Source organism: Gamsiella multidivaricata (genome assembly GCF_025024155.1).
Source record: "Gamsiella multidivaricata strain RSA 2152 chromosome Unknown BC939scaffold_34, whole genome shotgun sequence".
Lineage (NCBI taxonomy): Eukaryota > Fungi > Mortierellomycota > Mortierellomycetes > Mortierellales > Mortierellaceae > Gamsiella > Gamsiella multidivaricata.
Window position 1 is genome coordinate 157,447 of NW_026251742.1, and position 23,396 is coordinate 180,842.

Below are 23,396 nucleotides of genomic sequence, written 5' to 3' on the forward strand. Positions count from 1 at the left end.
AGCGCGTTTGTTATTTTTTTGGCCAGAACGCGTCTGAAAAATAAATTAAAAATGAACCAAACGAACAATGCTTATCTTCACTCTTCTCATCGAGTCTTGCCTACCATGTTCATCAAACAGGTACAAGTCTATTCATTTACAACTTTAACGCATATCCTTCTCTACCTTGACAATGATGAAACACTGACATTTCATTCCTTATGGCCACAGATCATCATTCAAGGCTTCAAGTCCTATAAGAATCAGACCGTCATCGAACCATTCAGTGCACAACACAACGTTATTGGTAACAACAAATGGCGACGGATTGCCCAATTATGCAACTTCACTTGGCAGTACCTTAGTAGAACTAACCCACCGTTTGACTGCGGTATTAGTTGGTCGAAATGGCTCTGGAAAGAGTAACTTTTTTGCAGGTATATCGACTTTGAGAGTAAGACAAGTTGTTTGGTCCAGATCTCTATTTCAAAGAACTGACTATAATCCATCTTTGATACTGATAGCAATTCGCTTTGTCCTGAGCGATGCATACACAAACATGGGTCGTGAGGACCGACAGGCTCTTCTTCATGTAAGAACCCGTTACCTCACGGTGGCAAAAACATTGGAAGTCGCCCCTTTACGCCACCAATCTTAACCCACAACAAAAATCGCGTTGTTAGGAAGGATCCGGCGCAGCGACCATGTCGGCCTACGTCGAAATCATCTTTGATAACAGCGACAATCGGTTTCCGGTAAGTGAGACTGTGATGAACTGTGCACTGTTTGCCATGAAGAAGAATTTAGACTTATTATAATATATTTTTACAATTGCAGACTGGCAAGGATGAGTTGGTAATGCGTCGTACCATCGGACTCAAGAAGGACGAGTACTCGTTAGACAAGAAGAGTGCTACGTATGTGAATGGCTTTTGTTTCTCCTTGTTCGACAAATGTCCCCGGCTCAGCACGGCTTGATTGAATATCTATTGCTTTGCATGTTTACGTTACAGGAAGACGGATGTCATGAGCATGCTAGAGAGCGCTGGCTTCTCGAGGTCGAACCCGTACTATATCGTCCCACAAGGAAGAGTACGTGATATCTAATGTACTGGGCTGCCCGGAATGCGTTCATACAACAGGACATCTAACGAAATACGTAACGACGATATTCTTAGATCACCTCTCTCACTAATGCAAAGGACCACGAAAGGCTCTTGCTGCTAAAAGAAGTCGCAGGGACTCGGGTGTATGAACAACGGAGACAGGAGAGTTTGAAAATCATCGGGGAGACAGGTACAGTACGCACGACAGTTATGCAACAAAGGAATTATGCAAAGTCGCATCGCATGGCAGCTTAACCATTCACTGGACCTTGTTTTCATGCTCTTCATTAGACACAAAGCGCAAGAACATTGAGGAGCTGTTGGCGTACATTGAACAACGCTTGGAAGAACTGGAGGAAGAAAAAGAGGAATTGAAGCTGTATCAAGAGCATGACCGCCGTCGGAGATGCCTTGAGTATACAATTTACAGCCGTGAGCTGAAGGACGTGAATGAAGCATTGGACGAGGTAAGTTGAATTTCTGTTTAATTGTCCTCTTTGTTCTCTTTTCTTTTTTTATCCCTCAGGCGTCTAACGGGGTTCTCACAAAATAGATGGAAGAGGGTCATAAGCAGGAACTCGATGGATCAAACCAGCAGCAAAAGGACTTTCAGGAGAGGGAGGCTCATCTGGCGGCATTGGAGCAGGAAATCAGCAAGGAAAAGCAACATGCCGAACTGCTGCTTGCGGAAAAGAGACAGTTGGACCACGAACTAGAGATCCAGGCCAAGACCAAGGCACAAACCGAGCTCCGAATCAAGGACCATGAGGATAACGCCGAGATGACCTCAGAGAGCAAGCAACGGAATCAGGAAGAGCTGAAGGCGGTTGAGGATGAGATCCAGTCAAAGGAGTCTGAACTCTCCCAGGTCCTCCCAGAGTTCCAGGCATGTGAGGCCGAAGAACGCCAGCTTCGAGAGGAGTACGTTACATTTGTATCATCAGATTGAGGCAGAAGATACTGGAATGGGAGTCGGGCTGTTAACACGTTTTTATCCTCTGAAATATAGGCTTGAGCGAGTGGAGATGCAACGTGAGACGCTTTATTCAAAACAGGGACGCGCCGGCCAATTCCAATCCAAAGCTCATCGCGATGAGTGGATCCGCAACGAAATGAACGATATCCAGCAATCCTTCAACAGACAAACAGCCCAGGCGACTCTGACCGAAAATGAACTGCAGACACAGCGATCTCAGTTGGCACAGATCAAAGAAAAGATCAAGGCCGTGCGTGAGCAAGAGGCTGCACGGAAGACGGAAATTGAAGGATGTTTACAGGAGTTGACGACGGTCAAAGCTGAGCGCGATAAGTTGACCGACCAAAGAAAGTAAGGAACCGCTAGAGGGTTGGCTATCGATGGAGAACGCATACTCGGACGTGCATGATGCTTATCACGCTGCTTTACTATTTTAGGGATTTATGGCGTGAAGACGCAAAGATGGACTCGACTCTTAATAACCTTCGTGAGGAATATCGCAAATCCGAGAGGTCCTTGGGCGCATCGATGGACAAGAGTACTAGTGCGGGTCTGGCTGCTGTCGGAAGAATCGTAAAGGCCCTGAATCTGGATGGCGTGTATGGCCCTCTCTATGAGCTCTTTGATGTTGAGGACCAATACGATGTTGCTGTGAATATGACTGCAGGGTCAAGTCTGTTCCATGTTGTTGTTGACACAGAGACCACTGCTACTCGAGTGCTTGAGATCCTGAACAAGGAGAAGGCAGGCCGTGTAACCTTCATGCCCCTGAATCGTCTGAATCCTAGCCCTTCGACATATCCCGAGGCCAACGATGCAATTCCTATGATCACAAAGCTGAAGTTCGATCCTAAATTTACAAAAGCGTTCGAACAGGTCTTTGGTAGAGCGTTGATCTGTCGCACGCTCGAGATTGCGGCCACTTACTCGCGAAGCTACAACCTGAACGGAATTACCCTCGACGGAGACCGTGTTGATCGCAAGGGTGCTCTGACCGGAGGATATCAGGACACCAGAAATTCCAGGTTACACTCGATTAAGAGCATCAAGTTCTTTAATGCGAAATATCAGGTGGCTACGGAACGGTGTCAAGTTGTTAAACAGGAGATTTTGAGTCTTGACCAAAGGATTACTGGACTGTTGAACAGGATTCAGCAGATTGATGCGCGAAGGAAACAGTTACTTGACAAGCGCGAGACACTTGTGATCGAGTTCAAGTCCCTGACAAAGGATGAGACGATGTTGAAAGAGGCTAGTGAGACCAAGGAGAATGCGCACCGCAATCTTACAGCTGATCTTAAACTTCTACAGGCGCAGCTGGCTGCTCTCAGCGAGGAGCTCCGGTCGGATATGACTCAGACCCTTACTGCTGCCGAACACCAACTCTTGAACGAATTGAATGTGAAGGCAAACGATCTGAAAGAACGTCTTTCTGCAGTGGCAATAGAGAGATCGAAGGTATGCCCATGTATGATGGAACGTCTATGTTCTTGGGATCTACGAATACATGCTAACTTTGCCCGAGTCCGTAATAGACTGGAACACGCAAAAACATTATAGAGATTACACTGGGGTCCAATTTGAGGCCTCGCATGGATGAATTAAGAGACAAAATTGAGAACAGCGCGGCCTTGAGTGATGATGACCTTGAGAAACGTCGCAGAGATCTTGAATCTGTCATGAAATCGATCGAGGAAATCACAAGCCGAACGCAAGGTAACGACTCATGTTGATAAAAAAAAAAAAAAAAAAAAAAGCTACTAGGAAGACACTCTTTTGGCGTCTCCTAACAGATATCTATTGTTGTAGAAATTGACGATGAGCTCGAAGAGACTGGAAAGGGCCTGACAGAGAAGGAGTCAAGGCTAGAGAAGCTTAAGGTAAGGACAGCATGGAATATATGTGATCTTTGCGAATGTGAGCAGGAATGTAGACTAATCCTGAATACATCTCACTAACTATATGGACGCAGACTGACCAACAGGAGGATTCCCGACAAGTGCGCAAGACACAGAAGGATGCTGAGAAATATGTTTCCAGGCGAAACCTTCTGGTGCGCAAGAAGGAAGACTGCACCAAGAACATTCGCGATCTTGGTGTGCTTCCTGAGGAAGCTTTTGAGAAATACAAGAGTACTCCTTCTGAGAGGGTATGTCGGTTGTCTTGCCTTGTTACCAGCATAGATCTTATGGAGGGATTGTGCTTGAATAACTCGTTTCATTCTGGCTTATTTCCTGGAATAGTTGCTGAAGCAAATTCACAGGGTGAATGAGGAGCTGAAAAAGTACAGCCACGTCAACAAGAAGGCCTTTGAGCAGTACAGCAATTTTACAAAGCAACGTGATTCATTGAACCAGCGGAAGGACGAGTTGGACGCCTCAGAAGCTGCAATTCGCGAACTGATCCAAACCTTGGACCAGCGAAAGGATGAGGCCATTGAGCGTACGTTCAAACAAGTGGCGAAGAACTTTTCAGAGGTGTTCCTGAAACTTGTCCCTGCGGGTCGCGGTCGGCTGATTATGCAGCGCAAGATGGATCAGACGGTACGCATAATGCTGAGTTACAATGCCGATATTCAAGGGTCACTACAATGTGTCAAGGTATTAATTTGCATTTCCTATTTTTATCAACAGGCGCCTGACGTTGATGAGGATGAGGATGAAGATCAGGGTCACGAGGCCTCTGCGATCGATAACTACACAGGCATAGCGATTCAGGTGTCGTTCAACAGCAAAATGAACGAGGGTCTCCGCATGCAACAGCTCTCAGGAGGCCAAAAATCGCTTGTGGCATTAACGCTCATCTTTGCCATCCAGCAGTGTGATCCTGCACCGTTCTATTTGTTTGACGAAATCGATGCCAACCTAGATGCGGCACATCGTACTGCCGTGGCCGCTATGATCCACTCGCTCGCCGAAAATGCACAATTTATTACGACAACATTCCGACCCGAGATGCTGACAAATGCGGACAAGTTCTATGGTGTCACCTTCCAAAACAAGGTATCAATGGTCAATGCGATCACGAAGGAGGAGGCTTTGGACTTTGTGGAGCAGGAGCGGACTCATTGAACGGCTCTTTTAGACTAGAGTAATAAAACGTCGTGGCAACGTATCAATAAACTGAAAGACTGCTCTCTAGCGCACGAGGTCCACACAGAGGAAGAAAAGAGAACGCTGACCATCTTATTATACCAAGTTACTTGGCACGCGTTTGTATACTACAAACATCCGCCCTTGGATTAAGAATGCAACCCGACGCGTCCACATATTTTTTAAACTCGCCCCACTGGCTGCCGTCTTCTTTTTTCCTCCCTCTCCTCCGCCCCTCCAAAAACAGGCATCCACTTTTGCACCCATACCAAACTGCCATTCATTGGTCGATGCTATGAGAAAGCAGCATCTCTCAGGTATGATACACCGCCCATGGCGCTGATCACTTTTTTTTGTCTGTGCCTTATGTCTGATGCCTAATGCCCGGTGCCTGTGATTTTCTGTATATCTGCGACGTTATTTTTCTTGTCGACACTTCTTTTATAGCGAAGACCAAATTGCTCCTTCAGCCTACCACATCCGCCGGTCAATTAAGACAGCCGCAAGTTCATTGAGTACAAGGCCCGGAACACGTCTAGGGAAGCGATGCAGATGTCTACAAGTTATGTTTGATGCGCACTGTTTTTGCTGCTGCTATACTAAGTATCAACTTGGTCTTTCTTCCACTCCTCCACTCTTGCTCTCAATCAGTTTTTTTTTTCCCTGACTCCTCTGCAACGCGGACTGTGCTGGGATACAGCACTGGTACCAGAATCCAGAATCCAGAATCCATATTTCAGCCTCGAGCCCATTCCTTCCTCCCTCCATCACATCCGCATCCTGCTTCAGCTCCACCTCTCCACTCTTGCAGCTCTTTCCTTCTCCGCCACCCCATTCAACCCTTCCATCACCTTTCGCGTCCTCGATTATTGCCCTAACCCACCAGAAAATACCTTAAAACTCAAGAGCCCTTGTGCAGTTAGTTGTCCTCCGAATGGATTGTCTCGCCATACAGTGGCCCCACGGCCGAGGATCATTACAAATGGCAATGGAATAACGCGTTATGTATTGCAGTGCGCTCAGAAAGGTAGACGGCAACGGTTTGCAGGCACCGATTCCAAAAAAGGAAATCTTCGAAACATTCGACTGCGCCCAGAATACGGCGAACCTTATGTATGCTGAGCGCCCATTCAAGTAGCCGAGATAATGTGGCAAGTCTATTCTTCTGTTTCTATAGATTGATTGACTTGAAAATTGCACTTGTACCCACGGACGTCCAAACCTGGCTTCGAAGAATGTCACGATCAGGCATTTAAGTATGATGTGTGTCCTCGTGTGGCTCCCAAGAATGGCCGCTCTCTGGAATCTAGACCACAAGGTCCGTGTCAAAGAAAGCTAGAGTACAAAGGATCGCCATTTATCCGCGACCACTAATGTTCAACGATAGAGGTTTCTCCTCACCATAGTACCACGTTATTCCATGGCATCTCAACCCTACATCATGGGAACATTGCTCTTCTTTTGGTCGATCATTGGCTGCCTGAACCTCTGGCAGAGGCAGTCTGTTGCGCTATTTAACCAATCCGATCGAGCGCAGAATACTTCTCAGACGTACAGGATATGAGAGAATTTACATGCACAGCGAGAATAGCTTGCATGTCGTGTGGCTAGGATTTAGCTTTCGCTACTTTTTTTCGCAATGCTACTGCAGTATCTAATGGCGTGTTCATAGCACTGTTTTAATGCGTACATGACACACTACATAATTTTATACCGGAGCGGTCTTTGGAGGTCTCTTTTAGAAAGATTATCTACTGATGGTTCTACGAAGACACTTTTTGTCTGCCCCAGCCTGCCTGATCTCCCGCTACCTTATCCAAGGCCGATAAGCATTTTAAACGGCCATCGTTCCCAGCTGCATTAAGAGGAGTGGTGTGACAGGACCATGACAAGTGGCGCCGGCGGTTGTAAAAACGCGCTACCTGGCTCTTTGATTCTTTTTTTTTCTTTCTTTCTTCACCACCGAGCATTGCGTCAAAAAAACGGCACCGACCTCCCCCCTCCTCTTTGTGTGCCTTGCCGCACGATACTCTATTTTCCTTTTCAGACTTCTTCAACCATCAGATCAGCCACTTGTGTGGGCAGCAGGTTCATTTAACTAGTATTGATCAACAGGCGCACCCGAGAATTAAAGGCGATCGACAACAGTGCCAAACATTTATCTCGGCAAAGAACAAGAAAGGCCAGGTAAATGCCTATTTGCAAGGAAGGGCGAGAATTCTTGTTCCTGAAAGATCTTCTTTGTATATCTTTGAGCACTTTCATCGCGAGCCCACTGTCCCTCCACATTCCGTTCTTTGTTGTCGTGCATGGACAGTAAATTCTCTTTTTGGTGCAAGGTCCGCCTCGGCTTTGTCAGCTATGGTTTGTTTGTCTGTTTATTTGTTTATTTTTTCATTGTCGCGCTATGCTTCCATCGATGGTGAGGTAGATCAAAGCGAAGAGGTACTTAAGCATACGACCAACGCTAGAAAATGGGGCCTTTACGACGAGCAAACAAAAAATACATATAAATAAGGAAGCGAAAAAAAAAAAAAAAAAAAAAAAAAAAAAAAGCCCGTTGCAAGAAAACGATTATTTCTGACAGCTGTTGACTCCTTTCTACTTTCCCCACAAAAACATGAATCCCGATAGTCATATCATTTCAGACAACAAGACTTGTCATAGCTCTTTTGGTATTAAGAACCATCACAGCTTGACCAGCGCCAACGCTCAGTCGCCCAAACTCGAACAATCCCCGGAGATGCAGTAAGTCGCTTTCTTTCTAGTTTTTCATACCCAGCAATTAGTGATGGGAATACACAAGATGTCCACCGTGTGCTATATTTATTCCTCCCTTCGAAGTTCTATCGTTTTCCTTTCATGAAACGACAGGGGTACTGACCATTCTACCTTAGTCTCGTACTGACGGCTTCCTTTCTTTTCCTTACTTTTCCTACCTTTTTTTTTTTTTTTTTTGTGGGGTCTTTCCTTCCGAACACGCCTTGTACCTCCCGTGGATTCGCTTTTTCTTTTTCTTTTTTCTTTTTTTTTTTTTCGTTAGCGAAATGCACTCTTCCGGCGAAACGCCTGTGGTCTGTCAGACACAGACCACTCATCATCAGCAACAGTTGGGCTTCATCCCGACCACTGCAGGCAGTGGTTCGACCTTAACTCAGCACACGACCACGGCTCTAGCTCGTGCTGTGGAGCACTCAAATCCTGTCCACATTTCTGATTTGAATCAAGATCAATGTCGCGACTTGTTTCGCGGTGATTTACGAATTAATCTCACATCGGGTTCATCTGTTGTTGTTGCCCAGCATGTTGCACGGACCAAGTCGTATGCTAAAAACCATACCCAAACAACATCTGCCTCCCTTGGTGATGAGCCGTTCATCCAGCAAGGACAGCAAGAACAGAACTATCAGCAAAGAACTGTGGCACTATCTTCTGCCAGTGGTGACCATACCCGATCTCTCGAACAAGCCATGGGGATCAATGCTGGTGCCAGATTCCAAGCGGATCACTCTACCGATTTGGAGATCAGTGGACCCAACATCGGAATTTTGATCGACAAGTGCCTTGGATACCACAATTCGACATTCTCGACGTCAAACGGCATCGTCCCGCAGGATACGTGGGATCACTGTAAGGAACACACACTAATGCGTATAAAAGGATATGAAAAGAGCTGGCCCTGAAAGCAAGGCTTAATCGCACAGCTAAAAACAGCTTTAACACTTTTTAAACACGCGCTTTTCACCTTGCTCTTTCTCTATTTTTTTTTTCTACCTCTCTGCTGCTCTTTTTACCTGATTGCCTTTTCCTCGCAACGACATCTCCCTCTTCCTTCAATCGATCAGTCATGTCCGAGTTTACGAATCAGACCTCAGACGTGTCCACCGAGCAACACACAGGACAGTATCAGCAGCGTCAGCAAGGCGATAGTCTGTCCGATCAGGCAATTTTGAGCCATACTGAAGCCCACTTTGATACCAATTCGAGTAGCATCTCTGTGAGCAATTCCTTTAATCACCACGCGAGCCTTGCCGCACAGATGTCGCTCTCTAGTAGTACGCTTGCGTACAAGAACAACGCTCATTTTGATGGTGTCAATGGCAGCCTAAGCAGTGAACAGGTTCTTTCTTCCGGAATGGTGTATTTCGACCAAACCAGCCTCTATAACGGGCAGCAAGATCTCGGTAACATTGAGCTGGGTTATAGCAATAGCAGCTTTGAACACGACCACGCCGGGACTACAGGCGATATAGCTATGATCGCCCCTGTTCTGTCTCACTTCGAAGATTCGAATACGTCGGGCAGCACCGAGCAGGCCAATGAGACCCATGCGCCCGAATTTTCCACGGGGACACCTCGCCCGGCGGATGAGTCGTCCGCCCCATCCACCAGAGGGCCGATAACTCCTCTGCGTAACATGTCCCTAGCCAGCATTGAACAGCAGCCAGACGACGAGCAACAGTCCCTTTGTCTCCTCCAGGTCAATGAGCATCTACAACAGCAGATGCAAGCGGTTTACGAACACTACTCGCGGCCACAGCTACAGCCACACCAGCAGCAAGCTGATACAACGACGGACTTCCCACAGCTGTCTGAGATTACCGAGCAGCAAGCCGCAGAACCAGTTCAGGCGGAGTCCCGCGTTAACGCGGGACCTCAGGCTTGGAGTCCTGTTGACATTAAGCAAGAAGACTCCAGCTCCGAGCAGCATCTGAGTGTCCGACAAGGCGCTGAAAACCCTACCAACGACGGCGATAACGGCAGCCGCAGCAGCCGTAGTAGCAGCGTCAGTATCAGGAGCCAAGCATCGTCGTCATTTGTTGAGAGCGCGCTCAGGAACGCCAATGCGATCGTGCATCACGGCGGGGAACATAACAGCATTGTCCATGCGCAGGCGCACGGTCCGGTCACTCTTGCCTCGACCCCCATAGATTCTCATCTTCAGCAACAGCTGCGTTACCAACAGCTGCAGTTGCAGTCCATGCAACTGGCGAGCGGTAATCAAGTACACCAAAGCAGCGGGATTGCGAACGACGTATCCGACCTGAGAGTCAAGGAAGAGGGAGTCTGCAATATGATGTCATCCATGGCAGGACGTGTGCAGCAGCGACAACCGCAAATGATCTTTCCGCAGATTGGTAAGCTTCCTTTGCTGTTGATTTCGCGTACTGCGCTTTGGGAAGATTTTAGACTCAACTCTGAACGCATTTTTTTCGTTTTCTGTTTTTGGATAGTTATGCTGCCGCAGGGTACTGATGCTCAGGCCGCAGAGCCGAGGCCATTGACGCCTCCGACGCCTCCTAACTTGAATCCGAACACTCTAGTGCATCGCAGGGAGAAAGCTGCGCGCAATCACCCATACATGAGCTTTAGTAAGAAGGTGCTTTCTTTGTACCCCATACAACCCGTTCTTCCTTGGGATGTGGAACGAAGGATACATGTAACTAACAATCGACTTTTCATTTTCTTTACTCAACCAAAAAAAAAAAAATAGGCGGCAAGACTTTGCCGGGGCACAGATCAGATCCGCTCACTGCTGTTCCAGATGCTACTGCTGCCTTGAATAGTCCGTCCTCATCCGACTCCAATTCTCAAATCGAGTCCGACTGCAACAACTCCCGCCGTTCTGCCACGCCCGAAGCCGCCTTTGAATCTCGTCATTCCGATTCTACGCGCTCCGCCTCCGTCGCGTCTTCATCACTCTCAGCCGAGGCAGCAACACAGCTCTCCGCTACTCCACCTCCTAGAGCGTCGAACAACCATCAGTCTTACGGCAATTATCCTATCAAATGCAAGATCCCTTCATGCACACGTTCCTTTGCCTCGTTGGGACTCCTCAAGTCGCACATGGTCTCTCACCGAGAGGAAAAGCCCTACTGGTGCGATATCTGCTCGTACGATGGAGTGGTCCCCCGTCCAGCACCTCCGCCAGCCTGGCCTGGCGCCGTCGCTCCGCCCATGGAAGTTAAGCGTTACAAACGCAACCACGATCTTCTGCGTCACAAGCGAGAGCAACATCCGCCGATGGAGGTCAAGCTTCAGAGGGAGGCCGAGAGACAGGCTGCCAAGGTTGCCAGGAAGCAGAAGTCCGATCAAGTAAAACGGGCCAGATCCGCTGAGAAGAAGTACAAGAAGAATGGCGAGGTGGGTGAGGTGGGTGAGGTGGCAACTGCTACGGTTATCGCTGCTAGTGGCGAGTCCGTGCAGCAGCATCCTATCGGAGACGGTTCAGTCTCGGGCAACGAGGCGACTTTGCATGAGAGCGTCCCATTGTACCAGCAGCAGCAGCAGCAACAACAAGATCAACAGCAACAGCTAATCCAGCTACAGATGCAAATCCAATTGCAGCAGCTGCAGATGCAGCAACTTCAGCAGCAGTATGGCCAGGCCATCTACACAACCACGAACATGGCTCCAGGCCAGTTTCAGGTAGGCTTCCCAGCCGGACCGGGCCTCGGTCCCGACAACAGCTTCACAAGTCTCTACGCGCAACAGTCCCCCTTCGCTTCGCTCGACCTTGCACCTCCTCAAACCACGGCGAATATAACCCATCCCTGTACGATCGATATCATTCGGACGGAGGCAAGCGGCACATTCGGACCCAGTGTCGGAGTGATCCCGGCTACATCTGCAACCGGGGCTGGAGTCGCATCCGGGACCGATTCGGGCCTCATCCATCCGAGCCCTGCAATACCGGTCGAATCTCCCACAAGTAACGCGACTCAGGACAACGGAGACTTGTCCAAGCACTCCGCCCAGATGCACACTGCCGCCGTCCCTCGCACTGGCCACAATGGCCGTAGTGGACATAATGCTGGTGCTCATTCGACGCGTCCAAACCGCAGATCTCTGCCGCTTTACCAATTCAACAAAGACGAAGCAAGTTCCACGGAGGATTCTGAAGGATATCCAAAAGGTCTGCTCCACTTGTGCAAGCGAAACTGTCCTTACCAAGGCGAATACAATCGTGCAAGGAGACAACGGCGCGCTTGAAGACAATGTCCTCCATCTTATCAAATGCCCCTTCCGTCATGCAAAATTAATCATTCACTCATCCAAACATTCACACATTTATTCATTCATACATTCATATCCAACAAGGTTTCAATAAAGATTCGAAGGGTATTGTAAGCAATAGAATGTGACAAATAGGAAGTGTTTAAAAACATATATACATATGTGTTGCCGTATCATGATTCTTCTAGACTAGCATTTGTAGGCCCCGTCGTCTGTCTACTTGATGAGGTACTCGCGAGAGCTGTCTGCTCTAAAGGTCCCCCCAAGTCGATATCATCCTTCGCAGTAGATCTCCCCTCATCATCGTCAATTTCCAGCTGTGTGTCCTCGGTAATGGGCATCAGGTCTTCGCTCGGCCGTCTGCTGGGACCATGTCCAAGCATATCGCCGTCCTCCTCTCCCAAATCCTTTGGCATTTTTTCCGTAAACATCACCCGGATCTTGGCCTCTTCTTCATCATCCTCGTCTTGTGCCGCCTGAGAGTGTGATTGCCTGGAATCGATCCCTCCGAATGTCGGTGAGTGCAAACTGGGCAGTAGAGATGAAGACGACAAGGTCGCGGCCTCTGCCTTGGCAGCAGGGATGACACCTTGGTGAATCTCAGTGATGCTTCCAGATCGCGGTTCAGTCGTTCCCGTCGCGAATCCGATGGGCTGGATACGTGGGCTAACAGACGAGCTTGCTCCCGCTGCCATCGCGCCACCAGTACCCTTGATAGTATCTTGACTATGCTCGCTGCCGCTATCAGATTCTTGCTCATCCTCCACCACATCCTCATCCATCGGACCCGTGCTGGCTGCTCGGCCACTCTGAGATAAAAGTCGTCGCTGAGGGGGATCTCCTGCCAAGCCCTCCATGTCCTCGACATCAAGCTCTTCTTCGTCTGAACTCTCATCGTTCTCCACAGGAGCATCGTCGTCAATCTCATCTTGAACCCTCTGTCGGTTCCGCTCCTGAATCAGTTCAAAATTTATCTCCTCCAGATCAGCGCCCTCAAAAAGGTAGGTATTCGGTTCTATGAAAGACCACGCAGCCCTGCCTCCAACACCAGACCCGTCACTGTTGGTGTTCTTTTCCATATCAGGAACAGCAGAGGTGCCACCAGGTAGTTTCTCATGCCTCAGTTCCCATCCAGCCATGCGACAAAGTTCTGCCACGATCGCGTCGCAATTACCGAGAAGCTGGACGTCAAACTCCATCTGTCGGTTTGGTGTACGGTTAATCAAGATCTGTGGCACTGAGTTGGGCAGTTCGTCTAGAAACGTAAAATAGTCCCCCAAATCAAATAGAAACAACAAACAGTAAATGTCAATTCATGCTCCGTTAATTGCACCATAGTGAAGCAAAACCCATTCTCGAGGCGCACTTACGCATAATATCGCTGACCGGCGCCACTTTTAGGCTGCTTCCAATCACGATTAACAGATCGACCTCCTTCCGATCCTCTTTCAAAGATTTGTGGAACTCCGCCGGGAGTTTTTCTCCAAAAAACACAATGTCTGGCTTCATCAGCGCCCTATTTATGTCGTCGTCATCGTCCGATTCATCCTCGTCTGATGAATGGTATCTCGACTTGGATCGCTTTTTGGCTTTGGGCGGTGGACTGGGTGTTTTGCAGGCTTTGCAATAGGCGACTTCTTGCTTGAAGATCTGCTCCTTGATATCATCTCCTGGAACCTGATGTCCGCAGCGCACACAGCTCGCTGTCGCAAATGATCCTATTGTTCCAGGGAAGTAAAGCATTGTTATTAAAAGTAGCTTAAAAGACGTTTGTATTGCATCAGAAAAGGATGGACACAGAAAAAAAATCCACATACCATGGCACTGCAACACCTTGCGGATTCCGGCCTTCTGTTCTAGCGTATCAATGTTCTGTGTGTAATTCCGGAGTAACTTGTCCTGGTCCTCAAGCAATTTTATGAAATAATGGCTCGGACTCGGCGTGAAATTGCTCGGAAAGATCTCGCGGGCGAATGAATAAAAGATCTCAGGCCTCTCTCGGAAGAAGCCAAGATCAAACATCTGTTGAGGGTCATCCAACTGGAATTCCGAGAGCCTCGAGTATATACCGTCCTCAGATCGGAAATCAGGGATGCCACACGAGACAGAGACACCGGCACCAGTGAGGACCATAATTCGTTTCGAGGTCTTCAACAGCTTAACCACATGCTCCAGCGAGTGAATGTGCTGCAGTCGCTTGCGCCTCCGCAAAATCCTCTTGAGCTGCGCTGATATTGTCCTGATTAACTGGCTCTCCGTCACAGTCTCAGGTATTTCAATCTGCAGTTTCAAAGTCGCGCGATCAAGGCATACTCATTTAGTCCACGAGTCTGCAAACCAAGCTTTGATGGCCGCCTATTGTCACCGAAAATAAACATGATTCGCAACAGAGACTTGCCTTCTCAGGAATGGTCATGAGCAGCATCTTCTTGGTCGTGATGAGTCCCGATAAAATGTACTTTCGAATGACATATGAAATACCTAGTAGAGATGGCGGGTGCTTTGGGATCAATCTTCATGCTGAAAACAAAAATACAGTTCTCTATGGTGGTATTAGCTCAATTGGTTGAACAAATAGCAAGGCTGTTACCATGCATCCTGGCCTCCTCAAGAATGATATCCGTTTCCTCCTCTGATAAACGATCGAGGCACATAGGGTCTGGATCCTGATATGGAGTGTCTTCTGAGTCCGAATCCGAGTCGAGCATCCCCATACCCTCGACGTCGATTTCGTCCAACGAGTCGTCGCCATAATCGCTGCCGGTGTCAGAGCTGTACGAAAATGGCCCCTCAATAGGATGCATGGGCTCCTCTGCAAGCGACCGTATTGGATCGTCCTCTTCTTGATCATAGTCGTGGTGAATATCGTCATCAGAAATGGGCATCGCTCCAGCGGGGCTAGGCTCCCGACTTGTCCTCGCTGCATCCTCGCCAGGCATGTTTTCGTCGAGGCGGAATGTGGTGTTGTTCAGATCTCTGTCCACTCCTTGTGCACCTTCTCTTGCATCTGAAAGTCGACCTGTCTCCATAGCTCCTGGCGTTGGGCGTGGATCGGGGCTCGCCTGGCGCGAATTTGGCTGACTGGTAATCACACCCATCACTCGCTCCCCTACGGGTGTTCTTCCAATGATAGGTGTGCCCAGGTTCAAGTTACCGAGTGAATTTTCCCCTGGCTTGGACAGGCTGTCGAGGATGGCAGTCGCGCTTCGACCAAACGAAGGCGAGGTTGCTCGAAAAGTTGGAGAGCCGGTTCTGAATGGGGGTGAACCTACTCGAAACGGCGGAGACAAGGGTCGATCGTCATCCAACTTGCGTGCCTTGGACTGAGTTGGGTTCTCCGCCACTGGCGAATATCTCTTTTCGCTCATGGACGTCGACAGCGGCACGAGCGGTTCCAGGATGGGCGAGGTCTGAGGCGAGAGCGCGTCGTCGATAGTCTCCCGGGAGGTCCTGTAATCCGAGAGAGAATGGCCGCTGTTGCTGCTATAAATGTTGGTGCTAGGTGCCAGAGGAGGCGATGTCTTGGACTTTTTCGTTGGTGGCAACGAGTTTCCACTGTGGGAGCCATCCTCGTGACGATGGCCCTGTCCCGAGAGCGAGTCGTCGTCGGCCCTCTTCCTGTTCACTGGAGACTCGGGCCTGCTGGTTGACAGGGGATCCGTGGGCACTTTTAGACTGGTAGAGGCATCGCCATATGCATTAATGCTGTTACCGGTATTCGTGTATTGGTTGCTGGCTGAGGTGGGGCCGACCTCTACTGGGGCACCTGCAGCCATCTGGGGTATAGGGTGCTGCCTGTCGTGAATTCCTAGATGAGGATCGGGCTGCTGCTGCTGTTGTTGTTGTTGGTGGCGGTGTTGCTGATGGGACATGTGATTGTCGATGGAATAAAGTATGTGTTGAAGTATATCAGGTTATGTCCCGGTGCTGTTGCTGGTAGTCTTCTTGAGCCAAAGAGCGATATGGTCATGCCTGGCGAACGCGTTTCCTGCCTCTTGCCTGGGGCATGACCACATCCAGACCCGCTTAAGGAGCGAAGTTATGAACGTCACAGGAGCCTCTTTTTCAAAACAAAAACGCATAGAAAAAAAAAACTATCCCTTCAACACCTCTCTCTCTCTCTCTCTCTCTCCCTCTCTCTCTCTCTCACTCCCTTCCCTTGCCCTTGTCAAACACCTAAACCCGATCAAGACGCGATCGAACGACGGATCTCAGGATGGTGTCCAACAACAAGCGCCACACGATGAAGGCCATCAAAAACAAGGACATGATTCATCCCTCCTCAAGAAAGGCACAGCAGGTTATGCGTGTGGTCCTCCGCAAAGACCGCCTCGAGCACCGTCAAAAGGTCCGCGCCAACAACTCGTTCAACCAGTCCGATCGCATCCTTTGGTTCCGTCACGCCGTTCCAGAGGACGTCACCAATCTGACGCGAGAGCAACACCATGAGCTCATTAAGGAATATCTCGCCAGATACGATGATGAGTACCAGTCCCTGGTGGCACTCCATCGCCCAGGAAAGGTCCGCCCAAAGGCTGCACGCGAGGACATATTGCTAGGACTCATGGCCAAGGAGCGACAGGAGTATGCCTCTGGATTCGGTAAGTTTTATTATCTCCCTTGTGATCTTTTGTGATGATGTGGTTTCTGTGCATCCTAAAGTAATGATGGATATCCGATGTGTTATTTTTCCTGCTGCCTTCGTCCTGTTGAAATGATGATCTATACACAGCTACTTTAAACCCAGCTCAATTCGATATTTAATGAGATAAAGTGTCAATTGCTGAATCAACAAAAAAGGACTTGAAGGCAGAGAAAGACGTTCAAAACTGCTCTTTTTTATCGATTCATTGAGTCTCGGCGACAAGTGCTAATACTCTTCGCCTCGTTTGTTTTGTTTGCGATGCCAAATTATAGAAATTCCAGACTTCACGAGCCCCAAGAACGTCAAGTTACTTCGCGAGTGGGATGGTGATCTCAACTCTCTCAACCGTATCAGGATGCTGCGTCTCAATGATCCTAAACATCTTGCCAAGCTGGCTGCTGCAGTTGCTGGATCGGCTGCCGCAGGATTGGCTACCTCTCAGGCCACCGAGGGCTCTGCCATGCAGGAATGAAAAGCACTCAACAAGCCCTCATTACATTAATTCTTTTGCTTGTTCGTCTGTGCTGTATGCATTTCTGCAGTTGTATCCATACATACCCCAGTGTCGCCATTTCTTTTTGTTCTTTCTTTCGTTTGTATACTATTGCATTTTCATCCCACGCATTGGCAACCCCAATTGTACTCTAGAACAAATAAAAGCTGTAAATGATACATTACATATTCATAAGTAAACATATAGGGAGCATGGGAGCTCAATCAAGGTGTACAATACATGTAACGCTATGTCTTGAAATTAACTATGAAAGAAAGTAAAACATATGCCGAACTTCACGTCGACATTCACGGTGCTCTCTCCGTGTCAGTGGGCCTTACGAAGCCAGCTCAGGTTTACAATCCATCCTCGTATCCATGAGCAGCCAAGCCTGCCTCTCGTTTTCTTTTCCTTTTTTTTTTTTTTGTCAATCATGCCATTCAGAGCGACTATTAAAAAAAATGCTTTATGAAATATGCCTTATTAAGTAATCTATACGGGTTCGATCTGGGCGATCATTTTAGTCTCGCTTCAACTCTTTCTCCTTAGTTTGCGGAATGCCCTGCTCGCGCATCAAGTTGTTCGCCATCCTCCACGCCTTGACTCTGAGGCCCACTGACAAGACCTCGACGATAACGTACCGCGAGATCAAAGTCATAAGGAACGTAACGCCATATATTGTCACGCGGTAGTACTTTCCCAGGCTGTGCATCAATGGGGCTGTATGCATGATCAGATCAAGTGGGGGAACGTAAATTAAAAGTGAAGCAGGTCGTTAGTAATACAAAATATGAGCTTTCACATGCACAAATACATGCATGCAGCATTTAGTGCACAGCCAAAAAAAACAAAAGATCCATAGCTGCAGCTTACAATTGGGAGGGACAAGCATATAGTTGAGGTTGTGTCCTGTCAGCAATCCAAAACCACTCAGCACAAACGAGTGGAAGAGTGAGAAGAGCGCGTACGAGAGAACTGCGTATGAGAACGACAGAGGGAACACCACGAATCTGCCTGTGTAGATCAAATAAATGGGTACGAGCAACAACAGGTAGTGCTCTATTATAGCATTGTTCAAAATGGGCGTACAAAAAAAAATAGTCAGATTAGTGCTACAGTAAATGAGTCGACTTGATGAATCGGTTTTGCATATTGCGAACTTACCAAGCCAGAAATTCTCAATGACCAGCCAGAGGCCATTCTCGGCCGTATCCGGAAATGAGAGCGCAAAGATGGTGGCCCAAATGTAGTGTAGGTACGAATTAAACGCCATATTGGTGAACTTGTTTTCACGAGGGCCAACCATGGTGAAGATCAGGATCAGGATGTTGACGTGGCAGGGCTGAAGTAGATACATATAGTTGTCGCCGAAAATCTTGTGATAGACAGTAAGCGCATATGATCCGCACAACAAAGTCAACACTGCCTTGTCCATAACATGTCCAGACAGCACATTAGCATTAATGTTCTCTGTCAGTTGATCCAGGCGACGACTGTAAAATGCCGACCTGTAGCGGATAAAGAAGAAGAGGAAGAGCAACATTAATTAGTTTGGCCTGCATATGTAATGCTGCGTGGACCAAGGCGAGATTCTCATTTTCGACGATAAAGGGCTGGGTTTTTTTACGACGTGGCCACATGGATCCAGGTACTCAAAGGTAGTGGTAGGTTAAAGAATCCGTGTGCCGTCCTGTTCTGTCCTGCCCTGAGGGGACCACAGCAGGCATGAGAAAAGAAAGTGAAAATAGGTAGAGGAATATGGCCCTTACCCTTTCTTCCTGAAGAGATACAGCCCGACTCTGAAAAGGACAAAGAAGAGGACGTTGTAACAGACGAACTCGATGGTGTGCTGTCGTGGCGAGAGATACCAGGTCCCCTTGTAGGTGTCCGCCAAGTCAGTCACCCTGGGCATCTCGAATGCAACCTTCTCGACGAACTTTGCTGCCGGGTTGACGACCTCGATCTCGAGAAAGCCGACGACAGCCTTGGTGAGGGACATATTCAACCGAGAAAAGATGTGTATTTGGGCTTGTGGGGAAAGTTTTTGGACGGAGGTCAGGAACGTTGCAGGTGTAATAGAAAATGAAAAATAAAAAATAAAAAAATAAAGAACTAAAAAGAAACGAGGGCGGAGGGGGGATGTGAGGTGTCAGCTCATCAGCAAAGGGATCTGATGAGGATGGCGTGGGATGGGGCTAACAGTGAAGAAGGAGGAGGAGGAAGACGAAGAAAAAAAGTGGCTGGTGTAGGCGGAGGCGATGGCAAAGACGGAATCAAAAAAGGTTGAACCGGTAATAGTGCGGCCTCTGATTGGAGCGCATACGCTCACTCCACTGCCCCAGCCTTTGCCACATGGCATTCATCCTTTTCCCTTTTCCGGATAGGCCTCAGGCACGGTATATATAACAGCCAGCCGATCGTCTCACCCAGACACAAACCACCCAAGGAAACCCAGCAATGAAAACACTGCGAGTGACTAAAGTATGTACATGAATGTCTTTATTGACAAAGACATCTCGACAAATGCTCATGGTTGACTGTATAAAACGACCCCCTCATTCTGCACTGCACTCAGAGTCAAGCCTTCTTGTGCTGCTTGTAAAAGTTGATAAGGCCGTTGGTCGAAGCATCGTGCGACTTGACCTCGCCAGAGGTCGTCAGTTCCGGCAGGATCTTCTTCGCAAGCTGCTTGCCGAGCTCAACACCCCACTGGTCGAACGAGTTGATGTCCCAGATCACTCCCTGAACAAAGATCTTGTGCTCGTACATTGCAATCAACGCACCCAGCGTACCGGGCGTCAGCTTCTGGAACAAAATCGAGTTAGTGGGCTTGTTTCCACGGAACACCTTGTGGGGGGCAATCCTCTGGACCTGCTCGGCCGACAGCGACTTGTCCTGCTGCAGCTCCTTGAGCACAGTCTCCTCGTCCTTGCCTGCCATCAGAGCCTCAGTCTGCGCGAAGAAATTGGACAGCAAAATATCGTGGTGCTTGGGCAAGGGATTGAAAGTCTCAACAGGGGCCAAGAAGTCGCAAGGGGTGATACGGGTGCCCTGGTGGATCAATTGATAGAACGCATGCTGACCGTTGGTCCCGGGCTCACCGACAACCCATGGACCGGTACCGTAGGGGACAGCCTCGCCATCTCTGTTTCTGTACTTGCCGTTTGACTCCATATCTCCTTGCTGGAAGTAGGCGGGGAAGCGGTGCATGTACTGGTCATATGGGAGAATCGCGTGGACCTGGGCATCGAAAAAGTTGATGTACCAGATGCCGAGAACACCCAAGATCACAGGCAGGTTCTTCTCCAAGGGGGTATTGAGAAAGTGCTGGTCCATCTCGTGCGCTCCCGTCAAGAGCTCCTTGAAGTTGTCAAATCCAATGTAGAGGGCAATGGAAAGACCAATGGCAGACCACAGAGAGTAGCGGCCTCCAACCCAGTCCCAGAACTGGAACATATTGGCGGCGTCGATACCAAACTTGGTGACCTCTGCGGTGTTGGTGGAAAGAGCAACAAAGTGCTTGGCGACATGAGCATGCTACAAGAGCCAGGTAGAATGACACAGAAAACCATAGGATGATTAGTTGAGTAAGTGTACTACAGACGACTTAGATAAGGTGAGAAGGCGTTGTTTCATCTCCGCACTGCATCTTTGAACGACGGTTCCGTGAGCCCACGTCATGATATCGATGTACAGTCAAGCGTGGATCCAATTTCCAAAGTATAAAACAATGGCGTAGTGTCGCTGCGTATCCGATAATGAGGAAATGGAGTATATCGGTGGGTATTCCTACTCGCGGTCCTGCTTGCGTTTGCTTCTTCATCTTCATTCTGAGCTCATACTGTAGAAAGCGGTAGAGACGGGATCTGCATCGGTTTCCTCAGCAATAATACATGAGCATTGAAGTCCTCTCTTTTTCTCGCGCAAGTGTTGGACATACAGATCGCGAATCATAAATCACACCAGCTTCACACCTCTGGTTTCATGCGCAATAATGCTTGGTTTGGAACCATGTGCGAGAACAAGAGACGAGGGGGCGTGTGAACATTTTGTCAACAACATGTTTTTACGACATACCTCTTTAGCATGCTGCAAAAACCAGTCCTTGGCGGTGGTGGCGTTGGTGATGGTCTCCTGGGTGGTGAAGGTCTTGGAGGCAACGATAAACAGGGTTGACTCGGGCTTGATTTGCTTGAAGACCTCTGCGATGTGGGTGCCATCGATGTTGGAAACAAAGTGGACCTTCAATCCGCCCTCAGTGGCGTAGGGTTTCAATGCCTCAGTAACCATGACGGGGCCCAGATCGGATCCACCGATACCAATGTTGACGACATCCTTGATGCGCTCGCCGGTATAACCCTTCCACTCGCCTGAGCGGACTTGTTCCGTGAAGATCTTCATGTGCTCGAGTACGGCATTGACCTCGGGCATGACGTCCTTACCCTCTGAATAAATGGGCGTGTTAGAGACGTTGCGGAGGGCAACGTGGAGAACGGAGCGGTTCTCGGTGAAGTTGATGGGCTCGCCAGAGAACATCCTGTGACGCATCTCCTCGACGCCAGCCTCCTTGGCCAGATCGATAAGGTGCTTGAAGGTCTCCTCGGTGATGATATTCTTGGAGAAGTCGAGGAGGATGGAGGCCTTTGTGGAGGGACCCTCGAAATGACGCGAGAACTGGTCGAAACGCGAGGGATTCTGGGCAAAGAGGTCCTTGACGACGATCTTGTCGGCATTTTTATCGTGGTGGGCCTGGAGGGCGTTCCAGGCACTGAGCTTGTTAGCGAGAACCATTGTTGCTGAGAAGATGGAGGGGGGGCAGGTGGGAGCGAGGTTGGGGGTGATGGGTTGATGAAGTGGAGGTGGGGAGAGAAGTAATGACGAATGGAGGGCAATGGAAGAAGGGACTCTTTTTATTCGAGACGCGAAACGAATGAGCGCACACACGAAGGGGATTCTTTGTCAGCGAATCAAAACGCAGCAGTCCATCTATGGGGTCGTGGATCAGCGGGTGGGAACCAAATTTTGGGTCTCGCAGCATGCACTGGCCATCAATTAAGGTCCACTCAGAGATGGATAGACAGATGCTCCTCAACAGCAACCTGCTTGCTGTCGGCCACTGCCTCTTCCTCCTGTCCTCCATCCCATGCCTGCCTTCAACCGCCACTCCATCCCACCGGTGCCTGTAAATGTCTGCGAGCACGATCGATTTCCAGAGCGCGGTGGCGACAGAGGTATCTCCAAAAGCCACCTTACAAATCCTCCTGTGGAACTGTCCATCCCTGCCTTGTCAATGCAAGGTCCGATAAGCAATGGGGGATATTACTGTTGCCACCGTGGCTTCCGTTGACTGATGTGCCAGCGCTGGTCCCCACACAGCGCCCCATTGGTGACCACAGACTTATAAAGACAAAGACATGCCAGTTCTACTCCTGCCATTCGGCTTCATACGACAGGTCTTGCTCGCTCATATTGCCTATATCCCATCGAAGATAAGCTCCGGATCCGGCGCCTGCAAACGCTCAAGCAATCGATTATTGTCAAACAGGCAAAGTATACGGACAGAGAACGACGGTGCTGACCATCGTGCACTGACAACTTTTCGGCGACCATTTCGGATTGCCGTTTTACGGTTTGGTGGGTGCACTTACTCCTAAACCTAATAGCGAGGCTAACTCAGGAACGGGTAAGATTCAGCTGATAAGGAGAAATATAAAAAAAAAACGCGGGAGAGCACAAAACAGAGATTCCACGATCTTATCTCTTTGCTGACCTTGAGAGCAAGAACGCGGACATGTAAACATGTCATTCGCAAGCTGAAGCATGCAATCCACAACGTTCCCCAGTGATACTCGCTAGCCGTAAATTACTCCCGCAACCTTTGCTGTCACCCGAAAGACCTCTCATTCAAGGTCTGAGCTCAAAGAATTCATCCATAGCACTGGCATCTGGTTCGTCGCTGAAGAAATCTGTAGAGTTCTTCCTTATGGCATTCAAAAATAAGAAAGGATCGCTTACTTACCCATTTCTCTTGTAAGGTATACGAACTGCCTGAGGCAGTAGACAGATAGCCATCGCAGGCAGGACTGAT

General features: G+C 48.8%; 7 protein-coding genes across 7 annotated transcripts; 3 read left to right on the forward strand and 4 right to left on the reverse strand.

The window, feature by feature from the left end:
• Positions 1-105: 105 nt before the first annotated feature.
• BC939DRAFT_503372 (chromosome segregation protein sudA) lies at positions 106-5,132 on the forward strand (the record flags this gene model as incomplete). The annotated part of the gene is made up of 17 exons (XM_051560396.1): positions 106-120; positions 211-286; positions 378-416; positions 504-571; positions 663-734; positions 817-896; positions 993-1,071; positions 1,158-1,275; positions 1,377-1,552; positions 1,639-2,006; positions 2,095-2,412; positions 2,499-3,519; positions 3,597-3,777; positions 3,871-3,941; positions 4,034-4,210; positions 4,305-4,604; positions 4,695-5,132. 17 exons carry the CDS (start codon positions 106-108, stop codon positions 5,130-5,132), a joined length of 3,597 nt encoding a protein of 1,198 aa, XP_051412001.1.
• A 5,820-nt stretch (positions 5,133-10,952) lies between these two features.
• On the reverse strand, positions 10,953-11,313 carry BC939DRAFT_452149 (uncharacterized protein; the record flags this gene model as incomplete). Its single annotated transcript, XM_051555768.1, has 1 exon — positions 10,953-11,313. The coding sequence occupies exon 1, from the start codon at positions 11,169-11,171 to the stop codon at positions 10,956-10,958; it is 216 nt and encodes a 71-aa protein (XP_051412002.1). The 5' UTR covers positions 11,172-11,313.
• Positions 11,314-12,244: 931 nt separating this feature from the next.
• On the reverse strand, positions 12,245-16,137 carry BC939DRAFT_452150 (uncharacterized protein). The gene is made up of 5 exons (XM_051555769.1): positions 14,761-16,137; positions 14,569-14,651; positions 13,988-14,450; positions 13,541-13,888; positions 12,245-13,425 (listed from the first exon to the last, which is right to left on the reverse strand). The coding sequence occupies exons 1-5, from the start codon at positions 16,040-16,042 to the stop codon at positions 12,344-12,346; spliced, it is 3,258 nt and encodes a 1,085-aa protein (XP_051412003.1). The 5' UTR covers positions 16,043-16,137; the 3' UTR covers positions 12,245-12,343.
• A 154-nt stretch (positions 16,138-16,291) lies between these two features.
• Positions 16,292-17,492, forward strand: BC939DRAFT_452153 (uncharacterized protein). The gene is made up of 2 exons (XM_051555770.1): positions 16,292-16,771; positions 17,088-17,492. Exons 1-2 carry the CDS (start codon positions 16,387-16,389, stop codon positions 17,285-17,287), a joined length of 585 nt encoding a protein of 194 aa, XP_051412004.1. The 5' UTR covers positions 16,292-16,386; the 3' UTR covers positions 17,288-17,492.
• Positions 17,493-17,755: 263 nt separating this feature from the next.
• On the reverse strand, positions 17,756-19,566 carry BC939DRAFT_452157 (TMEM164 family-domain-containing protein). Its single transcript, XM_051555771.1, has 4 exons — positions 19,078-19,566; positions 18,473-18,816; positions 18,182-18,367; positions 17,756-18,028 (listed from the first exon to the last, which is right to left on the reverse strand). Exons 1-4 carry the CDS (start codon positions 19,305-19,307, stop codon positions 17,829-17,831), a joined length of 960 nt encoding a protein of 319 aa, XP_051412005.1. The 5' UTR covers positions 19,308-19,566; the 3' UTR covers positions 17,756-17,828.
• A 319-nt stretch (positions 19,567-19,885) lies between these two features.
• BC939DRAFT_503377 (glucose phosphate isomerase a) lies at positions 19,886-22,099 on the reverse strand (the record flags this gene model as incomplete). The annotated part of the gene is made up of 2 exons (XM_051560397.1): positions 19,886-20,845; positions 21,386-22,099. 2 exons carry the CDS (start codon positions 22,097-22,099, stop codon positions 19,886-19,888), a joined length of 1,674 nt encoding a protein of 557 aa, XP_051412006.1.
• Positions 22,100-22,608: 509 nt separating this feature from the next.
• Positions 22,609-23,062, forward strand: BC939DRAFT_166949 (uncharacterized protein). The gene has a single exon (XM_051550330.1). The coding sequence runs from the start codon at positions 22,723-22,725 to the stop codon at positions 22,960-22,962; it is 240 nt and encodes a 79-aa protein (XP_051412007.1). The 5' UTR covers positions 22,609-22,722; the 3' UTR covers positions 22,963-23,062.
• Positions 23,063-23,396: the final 334 nt, after the last annotated feature.